Genomic DNA, 11,822 nt, shown 5'->3' on the forward strand with positions numbered 1-11,822 from the left:
TCCAAAATATTTGCATATTTTATGTCGAATTATCAGAGAGACGGATCAAATGTCTAATGCTACCAACATCGATCTTATTTTTAACTTGACAATTATCACCTGCACAATCGATATTAGTTAGAATAAAGTTGCAATATTTGAGCTCTTTTTTCTCGAGACACAATCAATGTGGAGTATTTCAACATTTTTAACACTCTAACGAGTCACAAGACTAGAAATGCTATTGTGTCATTCAAACCAATGGCGGATTATGGGTGCGTTTGGTACGCAGACGGAACGGAACGGAACGGGACGGGACGGGACGGAACGGGACGGGACGGGACGGAATGAAGGTGTAATTTTTGAAAAAGATATGGGGTATATTTGTCTTAAAATGGTAAAACATTGCGTTCCACAAACGTGGAACAAACCCGTTCCAGGGGGGAGGTGGAACGCAAAAACACTCAAAATCTGTCCCGTAGAACAGCCCGTTCCACCCATTTTTGGCGCACCAAACGCGGGACGGAACGCCTCGTCCTGTTCCGTCCCGTCCCGTCCCACGTACCAAACGCACCCTATATATTGTAATTATTTGCCTACAGTGTATGATTAATTGTTTTGAAACTTGTTAAAAACTAGAAACAAAATAGCATTAGTGGTTGCATGAAAGTCCAACCGGAGCCTCTCTGTTCCTAGTCTGAAGTCTAAAACACTGTAAACAGTAAAATATAATATTCAAAGCGCACACCGCAAATCATATTTGACTTGACTAAACTTTGAACCAAACCCACTTCCACTTCCTCCTCTCTCTATGTTTTTGTTTCTTCGATTTTTCTCTTCTCTTCTCAAAGTTCTTGGCATTTCCTCTGCTTTTCATTTCTCTCCAATGGCTCCTCTCTCCTTGCAAACTTTCTCTCTCACCTTCCTCTTCTTTCTCTCTCTTGCCCTCTCCACAAACTCCGAAGGTACTTCCTCCTCCGACCCATCTCGCAGAATCTTTTCTGGGTTTCAAATTTCCCCTCTTTTCCTCCACTGGGTCCATCTCCGTTTGGCTGCTGAGAAACCAGAGAGGAAAAATTCCGGAAAATTTTCCCCAAAACCCATATTGTATCAGTTTCGGCTTCCAATTTCTTTCCCTAATCTTTTTTTTTTTTTTTTTGTGATTTAATTTTCTTTCAGGAAATGCTTTGCATGCTCTGAGAAGCAGACTCGTCGATGCCAACAACGTTCTGCAGAGCTGGGACCCAACGCTGGTCAATCCCTGCACCTGGTTCCATGTTACCTGTGATTCCAATAACCATGTGATCCGATTGTAAGATTATTATTTCCTTAATCTTTTTTTTTTTCTGGGTTTGTTTAAATTTTGATTTCATGAATTGGGTTTTTTTTTTCTTTCAAATTGGCTCGATTAACTTTCTTGTATTGGGTTTCAGGGATTTGGGCAACTCCAACATTTCTGGGAGTTTGGGGCCAGAGATCGGGCAGCTGAAGCACCTGCAGTACTTGTATGCTTCCTTTTCTCCTACCAAGTTTCTCTTATGATGTGTTTGGTTGCTCAGAAAATCCAGGAAATAAAAAGTTTCCATGTTTTTACTGTTTTGAACTTTTAATTGTAAAAATCTGACTTAATTAGACCTAATTAAGTGATTGTGGAGAAAGATTGATCCAATTTTGACTTAATCAAAGTATTGGAGAAGTGATTGTTAAATTTTTTGAATGAATTTCAGGGAACTTTATAGAAATGACATAAGTGGTAAAATCCCAGAGGAGTTGGGGAGCTTGAAAAACCTTGTTAGCATGGATTTGTATGGCAATAGATTTGAAGGGGAAATTCCGAAATCTTTCGCCAATTTGAAGTCACTCACATTTCTGTAAGTACTTTTAAATTGAGTTTCCAGAACTTTTCAACATTGACCATTCACAGATAGTAACTAATTTGCATTGAATATGGTTAAATTGATGAGGCAGGCGACTAAACAACAACAAACTAACAGGATCTATTCCGAGGGAACTCGTCGGCCTCTCTAACCTCAAAGTTTTGTAAGTCCTAATTCTCAGATAATTCGAAACGATATCTGGAGTCTGAATTTAATGTTCAATCTAAGATATCCTGTTTTGTAGTTACTGTTTTATTAGCAGTCTTCTTATGAAATTTTAATGTGGCAGTGATGTATCCAACAATGATCTGTGTGGAACAATTCCGGTTGATGGCTCATTTGGGACTTTCCCAATGGAAAGGTACCACTTCTATCACTCTCTTCCCTTTGTTCCCCTCACTCATATGCAGTATGCATCGGGTCACCTAAACGAAGTGACTTATTACCACATCTCTTACTAATTTATAGAAACCAATCGTTGACTGAAGATCAACAAAATGTTTGTAAATGAGTTTTGAGCTTCCTAGTTGGTATATAGGATAGGTTTAGCCGTCTGGGGACACAATTGTTTCAGCTTTCGTAGAACATGGCCATTGGAAATGTGTTGTGTGTCTAATAGGTATTATGCTTTTAAGATGTTCTCCGAGAAAACCAAAGATGCATGAAACCCATGGCCATCTCATTCAGGTCCAACATTATAAGACAGGACAGATGGTAAACGTTTGCCTAGACATGGTCTTAATGAGTTTGGCTAATTTTAATGGCACATGACAATTATCATAGTTGTGTATTTACATAGCTAATCAGTAGTAAGTCCTAGAGTGATTCTGGAGCGTGGGAGGCACGATGATTTGAATCAATACTCATAAACTAACTCAAACTCTACTCTAGAGTCTAGATTATTTTACAAAAGTAGTTCCATTGTTCTTTTCAGAAACCAATTACTCATTTACGAATCTTGTGAGAATTTATATCAAGTGTGTAAAGGTGATTTTCCATGTCCCTGAGTCTTTAACAAACAGGTCCTCGAGTCTCATGCTCTATAAATCATTGTTTACCGCGTTGCAAGTTCTAATGTGTTTGCGTCGTGGTATTCTGTTTCAGCTTCGAAAACAACAGACTTAACGGCCCAGAGCTGAAAGGACTGGTATCCTACGACTTTGGGTGCTGAAAAAGGGTCAAATTCGTCGATCATCCTTTAAAGAGACGGTAAAGATTGTATGATAAAGAAGCAGAGCATTGTTCTCTAATTATGTTATGTATCTGAAAATAGCGCACCCTTAATGTTATGGATATTAAAGTAAACACACTAGCCAGCAAAAATAAAATGAATCTGAGATTGGAACCTTCACTATTATCCCTTGATTTTGATTTCCTTTGTATTAGGCAACGATATATTCTTTGGCCAGATTTTGTAAAGCAAGGCAGCTGCTTAGGCTCCATATTACAAAAGCCAAAACTATTAATTCTATTTAAAAAGCGCGTTGGCAAGAGGCTTGTATCATGGTATAGCTTGCGAACCCGTCATTCTTAAAAGTAACAAAAGGGGGACGAGCCCCAAAAAACATTAGAAGCAAGGTTCACAATTCCCGCCTGGATATTTTCAACTTCAGCAACAAGTCGGATGAGCCCGAAGGTGTGTCTTCGGATTTACTCATTTATACTCATGTCGTGTACGTGTTAACATGTTGACACATCAACATGCAAAGCGACATAAAATAGTAATACAATAATACATTAATTTATGCAAGTGGTGGAATTGCTCTGGTGATTAGAATTTTCTTATTCAACTTACTTCATATAATATCCATATTGTACATGAGAAAAATGAAAATCGTTATAATTTCATTAGAATAATATTATTGGAAAACTAACCAAAAACCCTTTAAAACTTTAGTTTTAATCATAAAGACAAAATATTTATATAATATCCAAATTGGGCATGTGAAAGAGGACAAAGGAGGAGCCAAAGCATGTAGCCACCATGCCAATTTGCAGAAGGATTCACATGAATTCACATGATCTTTATTAAAGCAAAAGAAAGAAAAAGACAAGTCAATCAGAAAATCGACAATTTCAGAAACAGTGTCATCGGTAGTTTTTCAGAAACAGTGTAAAATCATTATTCAAAACAATTGTAAATAGCTGTTTGCTTTCTGAAAAGTTGTGTTGTCGTTTAGAAAATTGATTGTGTATATGAGGGAGCTTTTCCTCCCATGCTAAACATACTTCAACACACCATACTCACACCATACTTCAACCTACAAACACTCAAGCATTTGAAGACTTCCTAGCATCCTTTGTAAACACTTCCTTGTAAACACTTCTCTTTGTAAGCATTTTACATATCAATAAAAGTCAAGTGTACAAATTCAAGCAATCTCCAAGTCTTAAATAAGTTTTCTTTCTCTCTTTAGTGTATTTGTTTAATTAGACTTCTAGTCCAAAACAAGGAAACACTATTGTAGCTATTTTATTAACTTGCTAAACTGATGATCATACTTTGTTCGAGCACTCTGTTATAGTTGAATGTTTGTCATACAAATAAATGGACATTAACCAGGGTAAATCTGAGTTCTTCGTACCTGGCCGTCATGCTGAAACATGTCGAGTTCCATGTGCAAGGTTTCATGTCTAGTTGTTATAATGGTCATCCGACTATTTAACCGGGCCTTTACTTATCGAATTTGGTATCAGAGCCAAGTTTAGCATTTTAATAGTATAATTATAATAGTAAAGTACTTGAAGACAGAAGTCATTAACACAACTGATATCACACACTTGTATATTTTGTATGAACAATAGATACTATTGTCCTTGTAGACCTTGTCAACCACAACCACTAGGTATTTATTGTCCTATACACCCAACTATAACTAGCATAAAGAGAAGATTAGCATATATTTGAAAAAGAATTAGCAAGACTCTGAAGAAGCAAAAGTTTTATCTTGGTTATCTTGAACACCCTTCATTTATTAGTAAATATAATAACATAGAAGTGCAGCATAGAGTTTTTGAAGCAAAAAGAGCAATAGATCAAACTTTAGAGAACTTGAGAGAAGAAAGAGAGTTTTTAAGAAATCAATTAGTTGTAACTTTAGATAAAGGCTGACTGTAGTTTATGATAGATTACCTTAATTTAGAAATTAGCGAACCACAAAAAAGAAAAATAACCTTAGACCAAAATAGTTTAGTTTGTTATTTTCCATTGAGAAAGCATAATAATATTTTATATAGTGAAGAAAATCTACAAGCCAATGGTATTGTAGATCTTATTATTAGTCAAGCAAAAAATATAAATTTAGAAAATAATAAGTATAATTATTTGTTAAACCATTTGTTAGAGCATTTTCAGAAAAATTCAATAAAAATAATTAGACAAAATTTAGATTACATTACATCTCAGTTAGAAGATAACAATAAAAATATCCAAAAGTTTCCTAGCAAAAGAGAGATAAAAGAGCTTGTTGATCTCATAGATAGTAAACCTAAGCAAGTAAAACTTAAATCATTTGAATAGTTTAGCAGTTAAAATTAGAAGTTCAAAAAAAATTCAATTAATGCAAAAAGATTTGAGTGAACAAGTACATAAGTTGCATAATAAAATAGATAAATTATTAGTTTAATGACCGATTCTAAAACTAATAGAAAATATATTCAAGTTTTGAAAGAAATTAGTAAGTTATATAAAGGGCCAATAGGTTTAACAGATTTTTCAACACCAGTAGCTAGTAGTAATATCCCTATTAGACAAAATAATTTAATTATCCAATTAGTTTTGAATTTAGCTGAAAAATTAGAACAAGTTAAATAACAAATGGCATAAATAAATAGGAAAACTAATGAAAATGACCTGAAAACTTTGAGTTTTAACGATAAGGACAAAATAAAGGGTAAAATGAATAGTACCAGGTTTGACTTTTTAGTGTAAAAATGTGAAGTTTTACATAACGCATCTTCATCACTTCCACCATCTTTGTAAAAAAAAATTAGAAAATTTAACTTTAAGTACAAATAATCATATTAGAAGACCTAAGATAAATCATGTTGATAATTAGAAAATAGAACTCTTTAGGAGAAAAGGAAAAGAAGTAGTTAGAGCTAAAGATATTTACCCAAACGAAGAAGAAGCATAAGAATTTATTAGAAGAGGATTTGAGAGAACACAGAGAAATAAATGTAATTTGTACCAATTAGGTTTATTTGAATTGTAAGTAGCATCATTCAACATGAAGTTAGCTGTATTGATAAAGAAGTTACACTTAATTTACTTAGTAAAGAAGCATTTACGCACTTGAGAAAATCACTTTTGAGTCAAATTCATATAGGAACAATATTAATTGGAATAACATGATTAATCAGAGCACCAACAGGCACAAAAGCTTTAGTATACATATATGATGATAAATGGGATAATTACCAACAAGCAGCATAGCAACTGCTGAATTTGACTTAAGTTCAAACTTAGCAGTCATAGGATGTATTCCAAATTATGTATTCCAAATTATAATATGAAAGGAGAATATAAAAATTTGTGTATTAGCTTAATGTATATTGGTAAAGTGTCTGATAAATATAATCATAAGTTTAATTTAGAATTTCGAAATTTAGTTTAAGCATTTGGTAGTAAACATGTAAATATGATAGAAGCAACCTGTAGATAATAATTTTTTTAGAAGGAACTCAATAGACATTACCCATAGTAAGAAATAGACAACAAAATAAGGTATACATATATGAAACTAGTACAGGAGAAGCAACAATTAGGTTTAATAATTATAAGCAATTAGAAAATATAGAAGAAGATGAGAGTGAGATTGAAAATGAGAGTATTCATATGGCTTTTGATAATTTATATATTAATTTAATTGAGCAAAATATTGATCATATTGTAGATAAACTTATAGAAGATATTGATCATTTAGATGAAGAAAAATACTTAGAAAAATAAAAGACATATGATTTAGGACTACATAGAATTTCAGATGAAGAGATGAAAAAAAATTAATTTTAGAAATGGGAGTAGAACATATTTTAGGATCAAAAGAATATAATAATTTATTAGAGTTAAAAGTAGAATGTAATCCAACAGAAGAAAGTAGTACATCAGGAGTAGAAAATCCAGGATATGTACGTAGAACTGATCAACAATTTTTGAGACAAACAAATGAACAATATAATGAATAAGCAGGAGTAGATTACATTGAAGAATGTATGATGAAACCACCTAGAAAAAATAGGATTTCATATTTAAGAGGATTAGAACAAATTAATATGGTAGGTAATATATTAAACTTAGATAATGTAGATTCACAAGATTGAGAGAAAACAATTGAGAGATGGGAAAAAGGTTGCATATATGCAGCATTAATGTTAGATTTTAGTAATTCACAAAATATGTTAGATTATTTTGAGTATACGTTAGATGATTTGGTTTTTTATTATTTTCAGTCATGGAAGGTTCAAAATCCAAAACAGCATCAGGTAGCTAAAACGCATTTTAATATTGATGGATTTCTTACTTTAATTAAACAAGAATTTTTAGATCATAATAGGTTGGATGGTAGAAACGAACGAGAATAAATAAGAGCTATTAGAAATTTAGAACAATTACAAATTATTGATTTACAATATATACCTGAGTATACATCAGATTTCTTTAAATATTTAGGACGAACATGTGGAATTAGTGATATTAATTTATTAGATACTTATATGACAAAAATAAAAGGACTAATAGGTGAAAAGATTTGGAATGAATGACAAAAGCATCCAAAGAAAAATGATATTGCAATAGGACTTAGAATTCAACATGTATATGACATACTTAGACAAGAGTGTAGCTAAATAAAAGCTAAGAGACAAATTGGGAAGCAATTTTACATGAGCTGTAAAAATATAGATTTATGACAACAATATGGTTGTCATAAGAAAATATATAAAAAGAAATATAAGTCATACAAACCATACAAACAACATAAGAATTTTAGCATATGACCTTCAAGAACATATAGGAAAAGAAAATATATTCCAAAACAATTTAGGAAAAGAAGTGGTAGACCTTGGATTAGAAAATACAAAGCACCAAAAGATAAAAGTAGTTGTAAATGTTATTTATGTGGAGAAGTAGGACATATTAGACCAATGTCCAAAATTAGGTAAACAGCTGAGAGATAAAGTACATTTGATGAAGTTTTTTAAGTTAAAAGTGACACACCCCAACCTAAATCTAGGTCCCGGGCTCGACTCCACCGTAGCACGATATTGTTTGCTTTGGGCCCCGGCCATGCCCTCATGGTTTTGTTTATGGGAACTTGTGCGAGAGCAATCCCATGATGGGCGACCTACTGGGAAGTTCTCGTGTGAGTTCCCATAAACAAAACCATGAGGGCGTGGTCGGGGCTCAAAGCGGACAATATCGTGCTACGGTGGAGTCGAGCCCGGGATGTGGTGGGGGCCCAGGCTAGGATGTGACAAAAAGAAGATGAGGATATACGGTCAATATATAATTTAGATTATTTCAATGATAATGAGAGTATTTATAGCATAGAAAGTATAAATATGATAGATTCAGATTCAGAATATTCAAGTACTTCAAATAGTGATTTAGAAGAATATATGTGTGCATTCATAGAAGAACAACAAGAAGAAGAGTATAAATATATAAATTTAGGTTGACCAGAAAAATGTTATAAGTGTGGATACAAATTTCTTCCTCCTTGATCTTGAACAAAATTGCACCTACAAAACAATTAACACCTTAGGGTCAAGGCCAAGAGCCTTACTCACCCACGATGAATTGGGGGGGAGGGGGCTTTGGCCGAAGAACCTCCGATGCCAAAGTTAGAATTTAGAGAGAAAAATGTTTAGAGAGTATTAGGAATTTTGCAAGTGTGTTGGAATGATCTTTTGGTGAAAATGGGAGCCTATTTATAGGGACAGGCCAGTCCTCTTTGGAGAAAGAGTGGCCGACAATTAGGTGGGTTTTTTGGGTTTAATTTTGGTTTAATTAGCCAATTTTAATAGGTATTAATTGGCTAATTAAACATAAGGGGAATTTTTTGGCTAATTAAACATAAGGGGAATTTTTTGGTGGTTATAGAATATTTAGAATAAATAGATAATTAGGTTATGTAATAATTAGCTAATTGATTTAGCTAAAAAAGGGAAATTAGGTAAAAGATATATGGGGTGAAATAAATTTTAGGAATTATCTTGCAGGAGGATTTGATGAGATGAATTTTTGAATTGTTACCTTTTTCGGGCCTTTTTTGACTTGGTTGAAAGATGACTGCCTGCTACTTGCGCGTGGGAATCCCGTTGTACCTCAAGGGTATTTTTGTCCTCTTTTGTACAAAAATCCACGTGTCGCCTTGATTATTTTTGACTCCACAAATGCCCCCACACCTATTGGGCTGCTCGTATGAAAGGGCAGCAAGTGTAGAGATCTTCTTGCTTTATGAAACATAGGACTGCTTCCTTTTTTGATGTAGATTCCCTCTTTAATAGGAAATTAGATCATTCTAGGAAATGGAAATATATTTCTCTCAAAGTCTATTTAAGTCCACCTTAAGTGGGTTATTAAATCAACTTTGGAGAATGATTTACTCTACCCTACAAGAAAGAGAGATAGCTTAGAAGATATTTGTTCCCCCTCCTCTAGCAATCTTCTACATCTTGCCCTTGCAAATGACCGTATTTCGTTGATTTCTTCGTCTTTTCCGTGTTGCACTGATGTAAGAAAAATTTAATTTTTCTTGTCTTCTTCTTGGATAGTGTTGTCGCGGGGCAGCCGTCGGGGTGGTGCAGCACGTAGGCTGGCAGGGGCCAGGAGTCGGCTCAGCATGGGTCGATGAGGTGTTGTGGCAGGGACCACTACTTTAGGCTGCTCAACTTGGCTAGAGCCATAGGCAGCTTGTGTGGTTGGGACCGCAGATTAAAGCAATGGAATGTAGTGCTAAGTGAGCCATATGACTCATATCCTTTGGGCTCTTGGACCTGACGTGGGCTAGGCCGACGATTGAGAGAAATGAAGAGGTTGCTGGCCTTATGAGCTGCTGGAATGTTAGGCATGCAGGCCTCCTGCCTGCTGGAATGCTAGGTTAAGCTCCCCTGCTGAGTACCGTGAATGGCGTTGGCTGCTTAGTTCTCCTCGCCGAGAAAAAGGTGGACTGCTCTCGAAAGATGAGGTAAAAAGGATCAAGGCGGATGCATTGGCTCGTCTGATCGCTGTCATGGAGCCTACTATGAATGAAGGTGGAAAGAAGAGATCTTCCTCACCTGCTCAAGAGATGCCGATTGAGAAAAACTGAAGACTTCCTTCACTGCTCATGAGGGTCTGCCTGCTGCCGAGATGCATGTGATTGACATAACTTCTTCCAATGGGAAGAAAAAAAGTAAGGCTGCTAGATCTGAGCCCGTGGCGCCTGCCATGTTGAGAATGGCTAGTATGATAGCTGATAGGATTGCTCAGTGTAAAGATCCCGTCATGCCTTCAGTGTTGAAGTCTGTACCAAGATGTCTGTTGAGAGCTAAGTTCGATTCACCTTTAGAGAGGCTTGCTACTATGAATAACGATAAGGTGAACTCTGCTACTAAAGTGGCGTCAAGGCCCACTCCCTCTGTTGCTGAGATTGATTCGTCTGCTGGGAAAGAGGAGACTGCTCGCGTGGGCAGTTGTGAGAAATACATTAAGCCTGCTTTTAGGGAGGTTGCTGAAATCTATGCACTTTTGAAACTAGATCTGCTTGAAGACATGAACGCTTGTGCCAAGTTTGTCGATGGCGTTACATAGGTTGTTTGCCCAAGTTCCTTTGCGAAGCATACGGCCGAGTATAGGAAGATTACTCTACTTGCAATGATACCGAAGATGGTTATTCTGGTAGTCGAGTCTATGCTCCTTGACCAAGAGGATACCAAGGCTGCCGATGAGGTGGCAAAGGTTGTGGCAGCTGAAGCTTATTCTTCTGCCGAAAAGATCAAAAGGTTAAAATTTGAGCTCGTCACTTTGAATCGGTCCTTCTTGATCTTGGACAAAATTGCACCTACAAAACAATTAACACCTTAGGTCGAGCCCAAGAGCCTCACGCGCCCAAGATGAATGGGGAGGAGCTTTGGCCAAAAAACCTCCGATGCCAAAGTTAGAATTTAGAAAGAAAGTGTTTGAGAATTTTGGAGAATTTTAGCAAGAATGTGAGAGCTTCCCTTTGAAGAAAATGTGAGGCTTTTTATAGGAAAGTGGCTGGCCTCCTTGGGTGAGGGAGAACCGGCCACCTAGCTTTGTTTGTGGGTTGATTTGGGAGTTATGAAATAATTAGCTAATTAATCAAAATAACTCCCTAATTAACTTAGCTAATTATTATCATAAAAAGGAAAGATGTGGTAGAAAACGTAGAAGGCATGGTTGATTTCTTTGGGGGTGAAGGATGACCGACCTTATTGTGCGTTTTGGGTAAAATAAATGACTTAATTGGCAATTAAGGGATTAATTAGGCACTTAACCCATTAATTAGCTAATTATCATGATTTTAGAAGGAATGTTTTAGGAGTTATGGAATGAATAAATTATTTAACTAATTGATTAGCTAAATAATGAAGTAGAAAATATATGGAATGAGATAGGTTTTGGGAATTACCTTGTGGATGGGATTTGATGAAATAGGTTTTAATTGTTACTTATTTTGGACACTTTTGACTTCATTGAGGAATGTTGCCCGTTGTTCGCGCGTAGGAATCCTGTTATGCCGCAAGGGTATTTTTGTTCTCTTTTGTCCAAAAATCCACGTGTCGCTGTGTGAATATTTTTGGCTCCACAAATGCCTCCACACTTGTTGGGCTGCTCGCAGAAAAGGGCAACAGGTGTAGAGATTTTCTTGTTTTAGGAAACCTTGAATTGCTTCCTATTTTGATGTTGATTCTCTCTTTTAATAGGAAATTAGATCCTTCTAAGAAAAGGAAATAAATTCC

The 11,822-nt window shown here is 35.5% G+C and overlaps 1 protein-coding gene across 1 annotated transcript; it reads left to right on the forward strand.

Annotated features, from left to right (window-relative positions):
* Positions 1 to 600: 600 nt before the first annotated feature.
* Positions 601 to 3,207, forward strand: LOC103430145 (leucine-rich repeat protein 2-like). The gene is made up of 7 exons (XM_008368276.4): positions 601 to 944; positions 1,159 to 1,291; positions 1,413 to 1,484; positions 1,707 to 1,850; positions 1,948 to 2,019; positions 2,146 to 2,217; positions 2,961 to 3,207. Exons 1-7 carry the CDS (start codon positions 791 to 793, stop codon positions 3,025 to 3,027), a joined length of 714 nt encoding a protein of 237 aa, XP_008366498.1. The 5' UTR covers positions 601 to 790; the 3' UTR covers positions 3,028 to 3,207.
* The last annotated feature ends 8,615 nt before the right edge of the window (positions 3,208 to 11,822 follow it).

This window comes from Malus domestica, chromosome 10, assembly GCF_042453785.1.
Source record: "Malus domestica chromosome 10, GDT2T_hap1".
In the NCBI taxonomy this organism is placed as follows: Eukaryota; Viridiplantae; Streptophyta; class Magnoliopsida; order Rosales; family Rosaceae; genus Malus; species Malus domestica.

Bases quoted from the DNA above. Each gene is read 5' to 3' on its own strand.
- LOC103430145 (XM_008368276.4), top strand. From the start codon at position 791: ATGTTTTTGTTTCTTCGATTTTTCTCTTCTCTTCTCAAAGTTCTTGGC. The intron at 945-1,158 runs GTACTTCCTCCT...ATTTTCTTTCAG, and splicing joins CCTCTCCACAAACTCCGAAG to GAAATGCTTTGCATGCTCTG. The intron at 1,851-1,947 runs GTAAGTACTTTT...TTGATGAGGCAG, and splicing joins TTGAAGTCACTCACATTTCT to GCGACTAAACAACAACAAAC.